General features: G+C 47.8%; 1 protein-coding gene across 3 annotated transcripts in view; it reads left to right on the plus strand.

The window, feature by feature from the left end:
- The window catches only part of JAKMIP1 (janus kinase and microtubule interacting protein 1), a 145,962-nt gene that overhangs the window by 67,764 nt on the left and 58,521 nt on the right, over window positions 1-19,677 (plus strand). For all 3 annotated transcript variants that reach the window (XM_012739718.2, XM_012739717.2, XM_075992947.1), the window contains exons 2-3: window positions 352-626; window positions 8,146-8,640. In XM_012739718.2, coding sequence (XP_012595172.1) covers window positions 498-626; window positions 8,146-8,640 — 624 coding nt within the window. In that variant the 5' untranslated portion in view covers window positions 352-497. The remainder of the gene's footprint in view (window positions 1-351; window positions 627-8,145; window positions 8,641-19,677) is intronic.

A 19,677-nucleotide genomic window follows, 5' to 3' on the forward strand; every position in this document is an offset into this window, starting at 1 on the left:
GACTTGGGCCTCTGATGTTCGCGGACTGTGGTGTGCAGGCTGCTTAGGTGGCGTGGTCGCATCTTGACATAGGCAGGACTGGCCTAAAGCTACTCAAGGTGTGGTCACCTGGGAGTACCACCTGGGAGAATGTTAGGAATGCAAATTAGCTTCTCCAGGCTGGGCCCAGGACTCTGCCCCCAAGCCTCTGAGTGCTTCTGCTGCAGCCCCCGCTGGAGAAGTGCTTGGCGGTTCTGCGAGTGGAAGGCATCTACCAGATCGGCATGGACCTGGCCCAGGGTGCCCTAGGCAGGGAGGACGCCAGCCCACCCCCTTTTGTCTTTGCTAACTCGGTTTCCCTCCTCTCCTCAGGATCCCAAGTGATGGTGGTTTACTCGGAGGACAAGCGGAGCCCTGCACAGCTGGTTAGCACGGCGGAGCTGGTGGCCGCACCTGCTGGCTGGCAGGCGTGAACGGGCGTCAACTGCCGGCTCTCAGCGTCTTGACCAAGAGAAAGCATGTCTAAGAAAGGCCGGAGCAAGGGCGAGAAGCCCGAGACAGAGACGGACTTGGTACAAATGGCCAACGAGGAGCTGCGGGCCAAGCTGACGAGCATTCAGATTGAGTTCCAGCAGGAAAAGGGCAAGGTGGGGGCTCGGCCTCTAGCGCGGCTGAGGGCCGGGCTGTGGACAGTGTGAGGATAGCACTGCCCTGTGTGTGTGGAGGGCGGGTCCCAGGCGGGGCGGAGGGTGGGCACTTTGCCTCTGTGGGCCTCAGCCTGCCTTTCCCTGGACAGAGAGCGCTGGGTGTGAATCCTGCACCTGCTGTGACCTTGTATAAGCTACTGATGCCCCATGCTTGAATCTCTCTTACCTGTGATTAGGGATTGTTAAAAGAAAACCTTTGACAAATTCAATTGAGCAGAGTTTAATAGAGCCAAGAACAATTCTGGAACTGGGCGGCCCTCAGGGCCGGGATGAGTTCAGAGAAGCTGCAGTGGGCCATGTGGTCAGGCAGCACTGTGGATAGAAACAGGAAGGGAGGCACAGATAGCTCAATTGGTTACAGCTTGACCTTCGCCCCACTCGAACAGGTCTGAATAGTGGGTCACCTGAGAGTCACTGACGCAGCTGCTGTGGGTGTCCGAGCCTCGGCTGTGGTTACAGAAGCGCACTTGTGCCTGCTTTCAGGGAGCGCTCCCAGGGAGTTAAGTTGCAGCACCCCACTGAAGGACACGTGCACTGAGTACCACCTGCTGGGCGTGTACACCTGCTGGGCATGTGGTCGGGACTTCGTGTGCTACTAGGGAAAGAGCTGGGAATGGGCTGCCTTGCCCTTGTAGGGCAGATTTGAGCTTTGCAGCCCATCAGGACGAGCCTGGGTGGGTGTGGCATGCTCCGGGGGCCCAGTTAAAGCACAGCCACAGTGCACAGCCTGTCATGGCGGGAGGAGCCCGGGCTTTCTAGGCAGACCTGGCTTCAGACCTCAGGTTGGCCCCTACCTAGCTTCATGATCTTGGGCAAGTGACTTGAATTCTCCGTATTCATCTGACACATGGTGTAATGATAACTGTCCTGTATAAGACAGTTGTGCAGATCTGACGTAGTGGATACAAGAGAGAGCCTAGTTGGAGCCTGGTGCCCAGGCACTGCCACAGCCCTTTTCATTGCCGTGGCTCCGACTTGGGTGGGTTTGAGGGTAAAGTGAGCCAGGGGCTCTGGGCCCAGAGAGGAGCTTGTCCATGCTGAAGAAAGAAAGGGGACAGAGATTTGGGCTTGCTCCTGGGTGGTTTGAGCATTTGAGGGTCTGGCCTCGTTAGGGAGGTTCAACCTTTAGCCCTGAAGGTGCCCTCCAGCCCCTGCTACAGCACCTGGACGGAGGGGAGGAGGCTGCTTGGGGAACTTGGAGGCAGCAGGTGTCCCTGTCTAGTTGAGCTGGGATTCAGGAAGCAGTTGGAGTGCTGGGTGGGGTCCAGCTCTGGGGTGGAGAGGGGGCTGGGGCCTGGCCCTGGCTCCAACACAACTCAAGATGACTACAAGGACAGAGGCTGAGTTCTCAGCCTGGGCACTGGGCTTCTGGAGTTTGGGGACAGACGCACCTCCCTCCCTACCCGGGCATTCAGGACTCCAGGCCTAGTGCAGCCAGCCTCTTCTAGCCATGGCTGCTGGTGACAGCAGCCTGCTCAGGTCGAGAGGCCAGGCCACTTCCCCGGGTCCTTCAGGGCTGGTAGTGGGTGGCTGGGGCTGCAGGGGCTGGCAGGTCGGATCTGGACGTAGCAACAGCAGCTGCAGTGACGAGGGAAACTGCACACCCAAGTCTGACCGCCAGGGCTCTATCCCATGTCTGCCACCTACATGGCTCAAGGTCTTGGGGTAAGCCATGTACCCATCCCCCGCCTCAGCTTTCTCATCTGTAAGGGAGGACCGCTAAGGCATAAGGCATCTGCCTCCTGGTTTGTTTGAGGAATGCACGAGGTGGTGACATGCAGGGCCTGGATGCTGCCTGTCAGGCTTGCTCAGTGGTCAGGGTGACATTTATGTGTCTTCTGTGCAGACAGCACCAGGTACTTTAGAGGGGGTCATGACCCTTGCAGGGACCTGCGATGTCAGGGATGGCCTCCCCCATGGTACAGGTGAGCAAGCTGTTAACAGGGAAAAAAACCCAAACTCTGTAATTTAGGGAGGTTTATTCTGAGCTGAGTGTGTGTGACTGATGGCCCAGAGCACATGTTTTCAGCAGGTTCTGAGAAAATGGGCCTGCAGTAGCCAGTTTACAGTTTGGTTTTATACATTCATGGAGACAGGAATTACACGTAGGATCATAAGTCAATATGTGGAAGGTTGGCCTGAAAAGGCAGGACATCTCAAAGGGGTTGGGGGTGCTTAGAGGTTATAGGCGTGTCTAAAGATTCTTTGGTTTGCAATTTGTTAGAGAAATGAAGCTTTGTCTAAAGGCTTGGAATGTTTTAAGGATGTCTATTATTCAGAGACAATCCACTGGGCATTTACCAAGACTCAAGTGACCTGGTAAGTGATTTGATGGCCTGCAGGTATGGGTTAGGCTTTGTCCTGCATGGTCTGTTAATGATTTAGTGTCTTGTTATTATAAAAAATATCCTCAAGGCAGCAGCACCACAATGCCTAGCTGACTGCCCTTCTCGTGGCCGGTAGCTCAGCTTTATGGTTTTTCTGGGGTCATCTTGGCCAAAAGGGTTTCATTCAATTGGCTAGGGGCTTAGAAATTTTATTTAGTTCACAAAGTGGAGCTTGGGGAGGTGAGGGGATGTGTCCAGGTGTGGTAGCTAGCTTTCAGGGCTGCTGTGGCAAAGTCCCACAGACTGGGTGGCTTGAACAACACACATTTGTCGCACAGTCCTAGAGGCTGGAAGCCTGAGGCCAGGGGGCTATGGGGCTGGTTCCTTCTGAGGCCTCTATCTTTGGCTTGCGGATGGCCCTCTTCTGCCTCTGTCTTCGTGGCCCTGTCCTGTGCCTGTCTGTGTCTATATCTGCTTTCCTTATAAGGACACCAGTCAGACTGGATTAGGGCCCACCCTAATGTTCCCATTTTACCCTAACTACTTCTCTAAAGCCTGTCTCCAAACACAGTCACATTCTGAGGCCCTCGAGTTAGGGCTTCAACATATGAATTTCAGAGGACACAGGTCAGCCCCAAACACCAGGTCTGCACAGGGTGTAGTGGTGCTGGGTTGGAAGGAGGCCCGGGAGAGCCCCGGCTGTGCCTCTGTGTCCCCAGGCTGCCCCCACCTCGGCTGGGTGGGGATTTGGACAGGGACGCGTCTGGGCCTCTCACTGTCTCAGTCCAGCCGCCCTCGTGGCCTCTTCAGGAGGCCTTTGTTCGTCTGGCTGCTGGGAGAATTTAGCAGCAATGTGTTTATTGGCTGGTCTGAAAAGCATTAATGTAAACTTTACAGCGGCGTTTAAGTGTTACTTGTATGTGCACTCACAGCTGTCAGTGCCACGTGTAAAGTGCTGCTACTCCGGCCCCGCGTCCCTGTGGAACACCGAAGGACGAGTGGCTGTGGCAAACATTTGGCAAGGCCCTGAGTGCTCGAGTCTGGGCTGGGCAGCAGGTGTTTGTAAGTGACTCAGAAACAGCCCCTGCCCTCAGGGATGGACGCAGAGAGGCACAGGCAGCTGGCCGTACAACGGCACTTGGCACATTGCATTAGAGAGTTTAGAAAATAGTGTGGGGACTAGAAGGGCCTGCAAAGGCTTCATGGAGGCAGCTTTGGAGCTGGCACTCAGGGCCTTGCTGTCTGGAGGGGAAGAGAATGGTGCTCGCACAGTCCCATGTATCCAGCAACACTCATGAGCAGCCTGAGTGGGGCAGAGTCCCCGGCTTGGCAAGACCCACAGTTGGAGGGGTGTGGGCAGGGGACGGTGGTCAGGACACAGGTCAGAACTGGGCTGTGCAGGGTCTAGTCGCTGTCCCCACTCACCAGCTGGAGATTCCTTCATCCTGCACTCAGGGGCTGCCGGCCTCAGTGGGTGGGGTGGGAGGGTTGGCATTTGGGTGGGATCTGAGTGGTGATGGAGAGAATTTTGCAGGGCTCTGGGTGTCCAGGGAGGTGGTGACCCAGACAGGGCCATGGGAGACTTCCTTCCCCTGTAGGAATATGGAGGGAGGTAGAGGCAGAGAGGCCCCGGCAGTGGGACCAGTGTGGCCCTGCCTGATGGCCAGCCTGGTGGGTGCCCCCAGCCTGCAGCTGCCCTGCAGCCTCCACCAGGTTCTTCATCCTTGCATGCTTTGCTCAGTCCACAGGTAGTTACTGAGCACCTGCTGTGCCTCACTCTGTCCTAGAAGCCTCAATGCTCTTGAGATCCAGCTCTTTCCCCTGGAGCTTGTGTAGGCAAGGAACACCATGAGACTAGCGTATGTTTGTGTTCAGTAGTGACAAGTGCCAGGACTAAACTGAAACAGGAGAGGTGGGAGTAGTGGGAGTCGGGTGACCCCGGAGGAAGGTGGTTGGCAGGAAAGGGCTTGGCACAGGTGCCTTGGAATGAGGATGAGGAAGCAGACCCTGGAGACCTGGCAGAGCGCTCCAGGCACAGGGCTCAGTGTGGGTGACGCTGCCGTGCGTCAGGCCCGAGGGAGGGAGGTTGCTGTGGGTTAGTTCTGCGAGCCAGGGGAGGAGTGGGCTTGTGTTTTGAATACTACAGAGATCTTGGGAGTTTTATTTTGGTTTTATTGTATATTTTTCTTTGGTGTTTATTTAGTGAATCATTTATATCAGTCTAGATTCATGGATACTCATTTTATACTTGAGATTACAAACCTATACTACTTTGTTTTGTTGCTCTGACTATGCCCACAGGGGGCAGTGGTGCTGGGTTGGAAGGAGGCCTGGGAGAGCCCGGGCTGTGGCTGTGTCCCCAGGCTGCCCCTGCCTCGGAGGGTGGGGATTTGGACAGGGACGCGTCTGGGCCGCTCGTCCTTTGGTGTTCCACAGGGACGCGGGGCCGGAGTAGCAGCACTTTACACGTGGCACTGACAGCTGTGAGCGCACATACAAGTAACACTTAAACGCCGCTGTAAAGTTTACATTAATGCTTTTCAGACCAGCCAATAAACACATTGCTGCTAAATTCTCCCAGCAGCCAGACGAACAAAGGCCTCCTGAAGAGGCCACGAGGGCGGCTGGACTGAGACACAGTTGGCTGTTGGGGTTCCTGTCAGGTCGCTCCTGTGTCTCTTTGACCTGCCCATCATCGTGGGTTTTTACTGTCGTTGTTTTTAAGGAATTGGCGTATGTGATTGTGGAGGTGGGCAGACGTGGAATGTGCAGGCGGGCCGGCAGGCGGGGCTGGTGTTGGTCTTGGGTCCCGAGGCAGTATGATGGCGGAGCGCCTTCCTCGGGGGCAGGCTTCCCCTCAAGGGCTGCCACTGACTATGGACACAATCTGCTCCTCGCAAGGTCTGTTAGTCTCATCTTAAAAATTATGCCTTCACAGCAACATCCAGACTGGTGTTTGACCAGTTGACTGACCCACAAAGTCGACCACCGTAGAGGCTGAGAAATGAGCCCAGGGAAACTGGCTCATTGAGGGGAGAGTAGTGAGGCAGGCCCGTGAGGAGATCCGCTGCTTCTCCCCAGGGAGCCAGGTCCCTAAGATAGGGGTCGCCACAGAGGATAGGCAAATTGATAGGCAACAGAGAGAAATAAAAGAATACACAGAGACTAAGGTATAGTTTATAGTTTTATATATATAAAAAGATCAGATATAACACAGAGGGGAGTACCTAGGAGACTGGCGTATCTCCACAAACGCCAGCAATATGGTTAGATTCATACAGGTGTTTATAATCACAGACATCAATTACCAGTCATCAGGGTCACAAATTTGCATATCAGGGAATGCAGTTGCTAGGGGATACAGGTAGTGGGTTAGGGTCAAAAGTCCTCTCAAGGGGCCTCTAATCTATCTAGGTGAACAAACAGGTACAAAGTCTTTTAGGGGCTAACTTCTAAGTTCTAAGAGGTAGTTGTCAAATAACAGAGGTAAAACAAAAGAGGTATAGTGACTCTATATATTTCTTTGATTAGTTATGGTGGACTTAAAGGTAGACAGACAGGAGACAGCAGGACGCCCATCTCTAATAAACAGGTTGTTTAAAACCACCGGGGCTCATCTCTGGGCAAAGTGCACTCATTGTCTACAGCTCCCATCCTGTGGGCCACATTTGCCTTGTCTTGTCTTTCAAGACACAGGGAAGCTCACAGATTTTGACACACCAGGAAGCCTTCCTGGAAAACATTCCTACCGGAGATTTGAGAGCTCTCCCATGATAGCAGTCTCTAATAAGTGAACCATAGAGTCCACACATTCCTTCAGGGCAAAACCCTGCAAACTGCTGTTTCTGTCTTTAATATAGTAATATTGGGTTATACAATAAAATAATGGTCTTATGAGCCACATTTCATTAATTCCTCAATCATATGTTCCCAACAGCCCCTCACACCGATTCTGGGTCTGTCTCTGGCCCTTCCGACCCCAGGTGGCTGTGGGCCGTAACCAGGGCATTAGGACAGGGCTGCCTCCTGGGAGGAGACTTGTCAGAGGCACTTTGTCCATAACTGGGAAGATCCTGTTGAATTCTTAGGGTTCTGGATTTCTGGTCCTAATTCCATTAGGAAAAACTCTGATTCCTGCCCCATAGCAAGGTGGACAGACATCGACTGGTTGTCTGGTTTTGTTTCTGTGACTGTGTTTGACGAAGGACACATGGATCTTGTGTGTTTGCCTAGGCTGGTTTTATTTGCTGGTTCCCCTGCTGTTGTAAGTAAAGATTTATCAATACCCAAGTGACATTGTAAAACTCCTCACCTACAATTAATTTTATCACGTCAGTATGCTATAAACTGTGTGGTCTGGGGGAATGTTGCCGTTTTCCGCAGAAGCAGCTTGTGCATCAGAGACAATTCAGTTCTCCAGAGACTAGCAATATTTAGAAGACAGGCGCATCGTCCAGGGTTCCTGTGGAGTGTGTGTGCTGCGTGGTTTTTGAAATGAAAAGGACGAAGAAAGCATCGTAAAGTGTTTTAGAACACATTCCCTTGGCACATTTACAAATACTGTTTTGATTGTTTGCTGATTAGAGGAGTAGACTGGGGCAGGACTGGCCTGGCCCCAGGCCGGGGCAAAGCTGGCACCACCTCGTTCTGGTGGGCCCCTGGGATTGTCTTTGAGCCTTAGCTGCCTGTGACAGAACGGAGGTGGGGCCTGTCTCCTCCCTGGGACTGTGGGAGGTTAATGTGGGGGTGCACTGGGGGCAGCTATGGGGGTACACAGGTCCACAGTGATGTCCCGCCACCCCGACAGGAGCCCATCCCTGGGCGCTAACCCAGAGTGTGGGGGCACTGAAAATTCATTTCTGGTTTAAAAACTTTTCGGCCTTGGGGAGAGATAATTTCTGCCCAGTGTGTTTTGTGGCTGGTACACTGGCCTTCCTCATACATCTACCAATTGGAAGGGGCCGCAAAGCCTTGACGCTCCTCCCCAACATCTTCAGGTGTTTCCAACCTCCAGGAGACCAGCAGGCAAGATTCCAGGTGGGGAGCTATGGGAGGCTGGGACCCCACCGGGAGGATCCCGGGTGCGGGGCGGCAGGCTGACCCTGACTGGCTCTCTCGCCGCTCGGCTGCAGGTGGGCAAGCTGCGGGAGCGGCTGCAGGAGGCCAAGCTGGAGCGCGAGCAGGAGCAGCGGCGGCACACCGCCTACATCTCGGAGCTCAAGGCCAAGCTGCACGAGGAGAAGACCAAGGAGCTGCAGGCGCTGCGCGAGGCGCTCATCCGGCAGCACGAGCAGGAGGCGGCGCGCACGGCCAAGATCAAGGAGGGCGAGCTGCAGCGGCTGCAGGCCACGCTCCACGTGCTGCGCGACGGCGCGGCCGACAAGGTCAAGAGCGCGCTGCTGGCCGACGCGCGCGAGGAGGCGCGCAGGGCCTTCGACGGCGAGCGCCAGCGGCTGCAGGCGGAGATCCTGGAGCTGAAGGCGGCGCGCAAGCAGGCGGAGGAGGCGCTCGGCAACTGCATGCAGGCCGACAAGGCCAAGGCGGCCGACCTCCGCGCCGCCTACCAGGCGCACCAGGACGAGGTGCACCGCATCAAGCGCGAGTGCGAGCGCGACATCCGCAGGCTGGTACGTGCCGCGTCCCTCCCCAGCCCGCTGCACGCGCCTTCCTTTCGCAGGCAAGCGGGAAAAGAGGACCTACCGAGCTCTGGGCGTTGTTCGAGACGCTGGGTTTCTGGCGGTCCCTGCCCCCCTAGGTGTGGCAAGGCTCCCGGGCTGCAGGTCTCCTCTCTTGGTGTGCGAACCTTGGCAGATGACAAACTGCGCAGAGCAGTTTCCTCGCTTGTAGAGCGAGGTTGGTACACGACAGCTAGGGGTGTTGTGGGAAAGCACTGTGAGGGCATATCAAAGCGCTGGGCATCTATGATTCATTTTATTTAAACGGCGGTGAGCAGACTTCACCTGCAGGTAAGATGCGGTGGGTAGGGGCAGGACAGTGCGGCCATCCTGCCTCAACAGCTAGGGAAAAACGTAAGTTGGAAGTGATCATATTTTTAAAGACATTGGGGAGCTGTGGAAGCTGTGAGCGAAATTTCCGAGGGAAGGGCTTGGGTGGGCTGAGAGTTGCCAGCGGCTTTCTTCCCTGGGGGCATCTTCTGCTTCCTAGTGTGGGCTGAGTATTAGGGTCCCCAAGTGAAGAGACTCCATCCGGGGTTAGAGAGATGAGGATGGCTTTTGCCATCTCAGGGTTGTCATGGAAGAATGGGAAGCAGAGGACCCCTAAGCGGCTAGTGTACTCCATAGAATATCCGCTGAGTGCTGGGGTGTTGGGCGAGGTCAGCCAGTGGGATGGAAAGGCCGTGGCAGCTCCCACAGCCTCAGCCCACATGGCAGACAAAGCTCTCTGGAGGGACAGGCTGCCCCAAGCACACGACCAGTCTGCTTCTCAAGGCGTTTGCCACACCTTGAACCTGTGCGGTGCAGGAGGCTAAAGAGTGTAGCAAGCTGAGATCCTCAGACTGGGTCGGACACCAGCGGTGACATTTACCAGACATACATCTTAAGTGCAGACTGAGTGTGAGAGGACAGGGAAAGATGCAACATTCAAACACTAACCCAAAGCAAAGCTGTTCTGGCTGTATCAGTGCCAGACACTTTAAGGAAAGACATAATATTAAAGACACATAGGGGAAATTCTTAATCAAAGGGTCAATTCAGTAGGAATGTACTTAATTTTTTCTTTATTCATTTTGAAGTTTAGTTATTATCAAAACTAAAAAGAAAAATAGACAAATCCACAGTTATAGTTGGGGACGAGCCTACTTCTGTCAGCAAGCAATAGAACATGCAGACAAAACATGAATAAAGATGTACACGATTTAAACAACACAATTAACCAGCATGAACTAAACTGACAGGACATCATGTTTCAGCAACTGCAGAATACTACTCCTTTTAAGGGGTATGACACTTTTATCAAAATAGACACATTTCAAAATTTGTGGGTTGTAAGTAGCCCTTAGAGTAAAACATATTTTAGACAAAAAGAAGAAATGCTGAAAATGAAACATCTGAGCTTCCCTCTCAAAAAGAAAGAAAGAGACCAGCAAATTAAACTCCAGGAAAGTAGAATGAAGGAAATATAAAGAGCAAGAAAGATTGAAAAGAAATCAAGTAAGGAAAATCAACAGATTCAAAAGAAATTAAAATTGATAAATTGATAAACCCTAGCAATACTGATAAAGCAAACAAGGGACTGTAAGTCACCGATAAAGTGTTAGGGGAAAAAGGCCATGGCTCCTGCTGACATTAAACATCGTGAACGGCGTAGGTCCATAAACTTGAAACCTGGATGAAATGAGCATATTCCTTGAACAAGCACAACTTATCAAAACTGACACTGCAAGAAATAAGAATGTGAGTAATCTATAGCTGTTAGAGAAATTAAACATGTAATTAATAATTTTCCCATAAAGAAAAGCCCAGATCTAGATGGCTTCACAGGCAAATTTATTCAAGTACTTAAGGAAGAAATAAAATTAATTCTAGCCAAATTCTTCCATAAAACAGAGAAACAGAAACATTACTCACTTATGAAACCAGCATAACTCTGGTTCCAAAACCAGTATTAAAAGAAAAAAAAATTTTGTATTACCTCTTATGAACAGATATAAAAATGCTAGTAAGATATTAACAAATCAAATCTAGCAATATATAGAAAGACTAATAAGTCATGCCCAAGTTGGATTTATTCTAGGAATATAATTTGGCATAATATTCTAAAATCAGTGACTATAATTCAACATAATACAATAAAGGAGGAAAAATTCATATGATCATCTTAATAGATGAAGAAAGATCACTTGATAAAATTCAACTTCATGATAGAAATTTTCAGCAAACCAGGAGTAGAATGGAATTTCCCTAATCTGATAAATGGTTCTATCAAAAACCTATTACTGTCTGGGTTCAGTGGCTCATGCCTGTACTCCTAGCACTTTGGGAGGCCAAGATGGGAGGATTACTTGAGCCTGGGAATTCAAGACCAGCCTGGGCAACATGTTGAGACCCTGTCTCTATAAAAAATTTAAAAAGCAAGGCATGGTGGCATGTGCTTGTGGTCCTAGCTACTCAGGAGACTGAGGCAGAAGGATCTCTTGAACCCACAAGTTTGAGGCTGCAGTGAGCTATGATCACACCATTGCACTCTGCCTGAGGGACAGAGCAAGACCCTGTCTCTAAAAAACAAAAAACAAAACAAACAAAAAAGCCTATTACTAACATCGTACATAGTGGTGAAATATTGAACATTTCCCACCTGAGTTCAAGGCCAAAACAAGATGTGCACTATCACCACTATTCAGCATTGCACAGGCTAGGGTATCAAATACAAAAGACAATAAAAGAAAAGTTTTAAAGACTAGAGAAGAAGGAAAACTCATTATTTGTAGATGCTATGATTGTGATGTAGAAAATCCAAAAGACTTACTTTATTCCTGCTGCTATAACAAAATAACACAGATTGGGTGATTTATAAATAATAGAAATTTATTTCTCACAGTTCTGAAGGCTGTGAAGTCCAAGATGAAGGTGCTGGCAAGCTCAGTGTCTGTTGAGGGCCTTGTCTCTGCTTCTAAGGTGGTGCCTTGAATATTGAGTCCTCACCTTGTGTAAAGGGCAGAAGGACAGCACAGGTGCAGCCAGCTCCCTTGTACCCTTTTATAAGGTCATTAATCCTGTTCATAAGGGCTCTTTCCTCATGACTTAATCACCACCTAACAGCCCTACCTCTTAAGACTGTCACGTTGGTGATTTCAACATAATGAAGTTTCAACATAAAGAATTTTGGGGGAACACATTCAGATCATAGCAAGACCCTACAAACTATTAGAATTAATAGTGAATTTATCAGAGTCTCTAGATACAAGGTAAGTACACAAAAATAGTTTCTATATACTAGCAGTGAACAATTGGAAAGAAACTTTAAAAAATATCAATTAAAAAAGAGTGCAAAAAGTTCAAATACCTAGGAATAAACCTAACAAAAGTTGTATAGGATGTCTACTCTGAAAACTATAAGACATTGCTGAGAAAATAAATGAGACTGTCTTAGTCCATTTTGCATTGCTGTAAAGGAACTACCTGAGGCTAGGTAAGTTATAAAGGAAAGAGGATTATTTAGTTTATGGTTCTCCAGACTGTGTAGGAAGCATGGAGCTGGAGTCCACTTCTGGTGAGGGCTTCAGGGAGCTTTTACTCATGGTGGAAGGTGAAGGGTGAGCAGGTGTCACATGGTGAGAGGAAGGGAGCAAGTCAAGGGGGAGGATGGCCGGCTCTTCTGAACAATCAGATCTCCGTAGGCACTAATAGAGCAAGAACTTACTTACTACCTCGAGGGCAGCAGCAAACTGGCCATAAGAGATCCATCTGCCATGACCCAGACACTTCCCACCAGGCCCTACCATGGACAGCGGGAATCAAATTTTGACATGAGCTTTGGAGGGAAGGGAACAAATATCCACACTATATCAGAGACCTAAATAAGTGGAGAGAGAGAGACAATTTTCATAGATTAGAAGACTTAGTCTATATGTAAGTTCTTCAGTGATTGATCTATAGATTCAGCGCACTCTATGACTAAAATCCCAGCAGACTTTTTGGTAGACATTGGGAAGCAGATTCTAAATTTGATAAAAAAATTTTTTAAAAGATGTGGACTCACAATCTTGAAGAAGAAAAAATTGGAGATCTTATACAACCTGTAAGGAAACTTGCTGCACAGCGGCAGTAATGGAGACAGCGAGGCTGAGGGTGGCGGGTCAGCAGGGCAGGGAGTCCCTGCACAGACCTCTCCATGTGTGGCCACCTGGTCTAGGAAAAAGATGCCACTGCAGTTTACTAGGGGAAGAATGATTTTTCAATGAACAGTGTTGTAACAGCAGGATGTCTACAAGAAAAATTAAAACAGGAACATTGACCCTTATACCATCCACAAAGATTAATTCAAAGTGGGCCTTAGTTCTAAATGTAAAAAGCAAAACAATAAAGCTAATAGTAGAAAGCACAACTATTTTCATGATCTTGAAGCAGCTAAATAATTCTTAAGCTATTTCCATAAATACACTATTCAGAAAGGCTTGTGCATTGGACATGAATTTTTGTTTGTCAAAGGGTACCAATAAAAGAGATAAGGGGAACTACAGACTGAGAGAAGATAATCAGTACACATGCCACAGAGACCTGTTGTGCAGATTATAAAAACTATAAAACAATAAAAATAATTCAAAAAATTGGCAAAACTTGAAAGAGTATTTCAAAAAGAGGGCAAGTAAATGACTGAAAAATACACGAAATGGTGCTCAACCTTATTGGTTATCAGGAAACCACAAATTTAAATTATAAGTAGGTATTTCACATCCACTAGAATGACTATAATAGAAAGACCATAGCAAGTGGTGGATAGGATGTGGAGCAGTGGGAAATACATTGCTAGTGGGATTGTAAATGGTCTGGCAGTTTCTCAAAGAGTTAAACACAAATTTACCTACTGGATCAGCAGTTCCACTCCTGGGTACCTACCCAAGAGAAATGAAAACACATGTCTGTATAAAGACTTGTACATGCATGTTCTTAGCAGTGTTGTTCATAATTAGTGAAAACAACCAAATATCCATCAATTGGTGAATGGATAAAACATGGCATATCCATATAATAGAATGTTATTGATTAATAAGAAGGAATGAAATATTGATACACACTACAGCATGGATGAACCTCAAAAACATTCTGAATGATAGAAACTAGACACAAAAGACTCTCATATTCTCTGGTTCCATTTATATGGAATGTCCCAAATAGTCAAGTAGAAACAGAAGGTAGATTAGTGGCTGACTGGGGCTAGAAATGGGAATAGAGATTAACTGTAAATGCATACGAGGGACCTTAGTGGGGTGGTGAAAATGTTCTACAACAGATTACAATGATGGTTGTACAACTTGGCGAATTTACTAACAATGGGTGATTTTAAGATATATAAATTATGCCCCGAAGTGTTTAAAATAACAAAAATTGGAAATCCAGGATAAATAGCATTGATAAAAATTTAATGGTGGATCTTGTATTTGCTTTTAAAAATAACCTGTATTTATAAGAGGAAGAAAAGCTCACAGACAACTTTGCATGACAACCAGGATGGCTAAATTTAAAAAGCTAACAGTGCCAAGAAATGACAAGGATGTGGAGCAACTGGGACTCTCATATATTATCTCATACATGAAAGTGCTGTAAAATAACACAAAATCTGTCAACTCAGAATTCCATATCCAGCAAAAACATTCTTTGAAAAAATAAGGGTGAAATAAAGATATTTTCAGATAAATGGAAGGTCGGATGATTTCTCACTAGAGCCTGTACCACCAGAGGTGCTAGAAGGAGTTCCTAAGATGAAGGGAAATGATGCCAAATAGATATTTAGTTCTATAGGAAGGAGATGAAGAACATCAGAATTGGGCAAATGAGAGTAAAGGTATAGACTGTCTTTTTCTTAATTTCTTTAAAATGCAAGTGACTTTGAAGCAAAACAATAATTATATTGTGGGGTTTATAACATGCAGAAGTAAGTTAGTAAAGCAGTATCACAAAAGATAGGAGTGTGTGGTTGGTGGGAAATGGACTTACACTCTGCAAGGTCTTTAAATCTCACCTGACATGGTGCATGGCACTGTTAATTCAAGAAGACTGTGGCAAATTAAGGACTAAAAAAATAGCACAGAAAGGCACAGCTAAAAAGCTAATTAATAGAGGAAATAAAATGAGATACTAAAAATAAGTGTTTATTTATACTAAGAGAATATAGGAAAGAAGGATCAGAGAAAGAAAAACCAGATGAGACAAATAGAAAAGAGATGGCAAATGGCAGAATTGAAGAAATCATAGCAATAGTTACATGAAACATAAATGGACTAAACCAGTTAAAAAGCAGAAATTGACTGGATGCAAAAGTCACACTTTAAACATAAAGACCCACTTTCCCTAAAGTAAAAGAATATAAAATATGTGGTGCAAACAGTAAACATAACAACAGAATGGGTAAAGTTGTGTTCAGTCTATGTAATATTATGAAATAATGCTACATAATAATATGAAAGAATAAATTTCTGACACACACTGAACATGGATGAATTTCACAGAACTAATGTCAGAACAAAAGCAGAGAAGATCAGCACAAAACCTGCATGCTATGTGATTCCATGTATGTGACGTTTGAGGGGCAAAACTAATCTATAGTGCCATTCCCTCTGGGGATGGGGTTGGTTAGGAGGGGCAGGGGCCAGTGTTCTCAAGTGTTAAGAATGTTTCATATTTGACCTGGGTGGTGGATGCATGAAATGTGTACAGACACAGGCAGGCCCTGTTTTGCATGTTACCGTGTTAAGTGAGACACGTGCGTATTAGAACCATGTTCTCAAACTCCGAACTCCCCACTACTCACTCAAGCTAACTCCGATTCAATCACATACTTGCCTTTCTGTCCCTCCAATGTAAGTGAGCCATAAGCACAATTTCATTTTAATTATTCTTTCTGGTTCCACAGAGAGAGCTTTCATAATCCCTAAAATATTCAAATAAGAACCTGCTTTCACAATCCCTAAAATTTTCAAAGCAAAACAAGAAGCTGGCATCTTGATATCGAGTGACCCTGATCAAAGGCAACAGGATTGCTTCCCTCCATGTCACCTAGCAAGTGTCGGTCTGGCTTTTCCTGTGGCAACTTGCTTGACTGAACACCTTTGTCAAATAATGATGACAATTAACATTTCCCATTGCATTTATTGTTGCAAAATGGGGCCGTGATGTGTAAAGCTTGCCCTTGTCCTTATAGAGTTTTCTGAGGGTGGAAGTATATATAGAGCCTCCTTAATCCAAAGATCCCAAATCTGAATGCTTCAAAACCTATAACTTTCTGCATGTCGACATGATGGCACAAGTGGAAAATTCCACGCCTGACCTCATGTGACATGTTGTGGTCAAAATGCAGGCATACAGCACACAGTTTATTTAATGTCTCCAAGGGACAAAGATCTGTGCACACCCAGATTCCCTCAAACAGCGTGCCCATACGTTATTTTTTTCATGGTGTTATTGATATGTGTGACTAAGTATAAGAAATGATTGCTATGGGTAGCATATACATTCAGAGGCAGGAATTATGGCTATGCCACCCGGCCACAGATCTGCCACATGAGTTGCTGAGATAGTGACGCCTTTATTTTCTGATGGTTCAGTGTATGCAAACTTTGTTTCATGCACAAAATTATAAACATATTGTGTAAAATTACCTTCAGGCTATATGTATAAGGTGTATATGAAGCAAATGAATTTCATGTTTAGACTTGGGTCCTATCCCCAAGATATCTCAGTATGTATATGCAAATATTCCAAAATCCCAAAAATTCCCAAACCTGAAACACTGCTGATATCAAGCCTTTTGGATAAGGAATACTCAACCCATACTCCTATTTTACAGGGTAAAAGTTGAGTGGGAATTTTATACTTTGTCTTGAGCCATTGATCCTCTTTAAAAACTCAATTGCAAATGATGGATTAAAAGCAACATCTAATGGGATCTGAAAATGAATTTCTGTTGTAATGATAAAGGCGAATATTACCATATGCCCAGTTTCCCCAACAGAGTATTTGCTGCACAGATGCCATGCAGGGAACTAGAACAATAAGGAGTGCAGATATAAACAGGAAACATTCCTAAAACAATGTGGCAGAGGGTTAATATCCTCAATGTATAAAGGGTTTACCAAATTTACAAGACAATACCTCAGTTCATAAGTAAACAATGGGAATGCACCATTCACAAAGAAGAAAAGCAATGCCTATTAAGCATAAAAATAAGTGCAGTCTCACCAGTCATGACATTAAAACAGCAAGATACTACCATTTTCTATCAAATTAGCCAAGATTAACACAAAAAGGTTGGAGATAATTCAGGTGTCAAAGGGGAAGACAATGAGATCCTTCTGTAGGTAGCTCTCTGCGACCTGTAGGTCGCCCCCTGAGGCTCTCTGCCTCAGGGTCTTTGCACAAGTACTTCCATGTCATTGGCCAGGAGCACTCTGACCCTAGTGCCCCCCATCTTTGCAAGGCTGGCCCGACTTATATGCCCCCTTTGCAGGGAGGCTTGCCCTGAGCACCATCTAGACCAGTCCGAGTCACTGTCACATGCTGCCCTTTCCCCTCCTTGCGACAGCAATCCTCCTCATCTGATACTTGTATCTGCCTGTCGCTTAGTTTGTTGCTTGTGTGTCTTCCCCTTCTGGGATGCAAGTTCCATGAGGCCAGGGACTGGGTCTGTTTTGTGTTGTGCAACCCCAGAGCCTGTGCACCGTGGTGCGTGGGAGGGGACCCATTCCTCTGTGGAAGTACAGCTTTATGCGCCCTCCTGCACTTTAATGTGCTAATGCCACCGAAGGGAGTATGCAGAAGCACACTCCAAATCTTACGTGCAGTCGGATCATACTTTGTATGTTCTACCGCTGGTCTGTCTGCATTCACGTTTGCTGCTTCTCATTCCCGAGTCTGGACAATGGCATTTATGACAAGCCATAGGGACTTGGGAAAGTGGACATGCTATAAGGTGAAAAGTGAGAAAACAGGATGCACAGCCATGCACACACAACTCCAGCTTGCAGAGAAGTCAGATGAAGGGAAGAAGGTGACGGGTTGGCAGAGGTTGTCTCTGGATGCTGAGGTCATGAGTAGTTTGTTTCCTTCTGTATTCTTGCTTGTATTTTTCATTTTCTGATAGTGAGTGGGTATTCTTTTTATAATGAAGGTAAAACTTTAGAAGAGTGCTGCTGTTGGTAAACAGTGTGAGAAGGCAGGAGAAATCAAGCCACAGGCGATATTGGGCCTTAAGATCCCAGGTGGCGAAGGCAGCTGATGGGCCAGCCCAGGCTGGGCGCTGGCGGCTCCCAGGACGTCCTGGGCACAGAGGTTTGTCTTCAGTTTGTGTGTTTGGTGGTTCACTGCCAAGACTGTGTGCTGAGCCTTCAGGGTTGGGCTGTTTTCTCAGCATGGTTCCTCCTGTCAGCTGGGTAGGAGGAACAGTGGCTCATTTCTGGTCTCTCTGTGGCCCTTTCACATCTAAACTTGTGGCAGCTGGGAAACAGAGGAGAGTGTTTTCCTTTCTTTTTATTTTTGCCAGAAAATTATAGAAGAGAGGTTATATTTTTTCTAGTGCATTCCATTTGGTGAGCACCTGCTATGAGCTAGACCCTGGGCTAGCACAGATTTTTTGGGATTTTATTTTATGCTTTTATAAACCATAACGGTTGTTTTTAAAACTCATGAATGGAGAGGTGGATGTCATTCATTCAGCACACGTTTCCTGGATGCCTGCTGGGCCAGCGTCCCCTGGCCTTTCCATCCGCAGGGAGCTCCCAGTCTAGAGTTTAGAATAGGTGACACCCCTCCCGCGTGGTCAGTCCTGGCTCAGGAGGTGAAGGGCTCAGCCAAGGCAGCAGAGAGGAGGGAAGCGGAGCCTCCCTGGCGGGGGTGGACTCGGCACGGGTTGGCTGGACCCATTGAGTGGTGGCAGAAGGGGACCAGGGTCAGGATGCATGCTCTGACCCCAGGAAGCCCAGTCTCCTTCTCCTTTGAGGAAAGTGCCCTGTTTCAAGTGACAGTGGCAGTGTCCTTCCACTCTAGAGAGAGGACACTGCTATGCTTTTGGGGGCACGGCAGCCATGCCTCCCGTCACAGGTGGACATCATTCACTGTAATTGGGAGCTGTCTGTGATTCGTGGCCCCAAACTTTAAGAGACTGCCACCCTTTATGTGGCGACTGTTTTGAATGAGAAGTTGATTGTGTTTGGAGCTCTCTGTTTGGGACAGCTTGCTGGGTGGCGGCCGAGGCCTGCCATGCTTTGCCATTCTACGCAGTCCTCATCACCTGCCCTGGAAACAGTCGCACATGATCTACACAGGTGTGAACACAGCAAATGCCCATTTCTCCTATTCCCCCTCTGATAGACGTCTCTCTACTTCTGTTCTTCGTATGGCACGTGTCACTCCTCAGGCACATCTGCCTGTGGAGACATGCGGAGGGTGGACTGCCTGTTTCATTTCCTGGGCAGCCAGATTGGATTAGGAATGCAGGAAGGCTTTTAGGCGTGTGCTTACACATTAGGATGCCTCCTAAGAAAGACAAGAAGAAAAGGTGGTTATGGTCAATATGGAGTGGCAACAATCTGGTTTCTGGGCTTGTTCCTTAGATCAGTTGGGACCCGGTCTGGCTGTGTGCTGGGGACTCCCAAATACATAGGGGCTGGGGGGTGGAAGTCTTAGTTCTGTCTCATCTGGAGTCTGGAGGTTGCCGTCAAGTTCTTGGGGCTACACAGAGTAGTGAGGGACACAGGCCTCTCCCAGCTCACCCCTCGGGGGCTCTGGATGTAGCCCCTTGTCCCCATGGAGCTCCAGCCACCACACCTCTGTCCCAGGTTGGCAGTGGGCAGACAGGGGAAGAAGAGCATGGGGTCTTCATCTGAGAATGCTTTGTTTAGGAGGTCCCATACACCCGCCACTCTTTGGCTGGAACGTGGCTGTACAGGGGCTGGGAAATGCACTCTGTCACACTTCTGGAGGCTGGGTGCC

This window comes from Microcebus murinus, chromosome 16, assembly GCF_040939455.1.
Source record: "Microcebus murinus isolate Inina chromosome 16, M.murinus_Inina_mat1.0, whole genome shotgun sequence".
Taxonomy (NCBI): Eukaryota; Metazoa; Chordata; class Mammalia; order Primates; family Cheirogaleidae; genus Microcebus; species Microcebus murinus.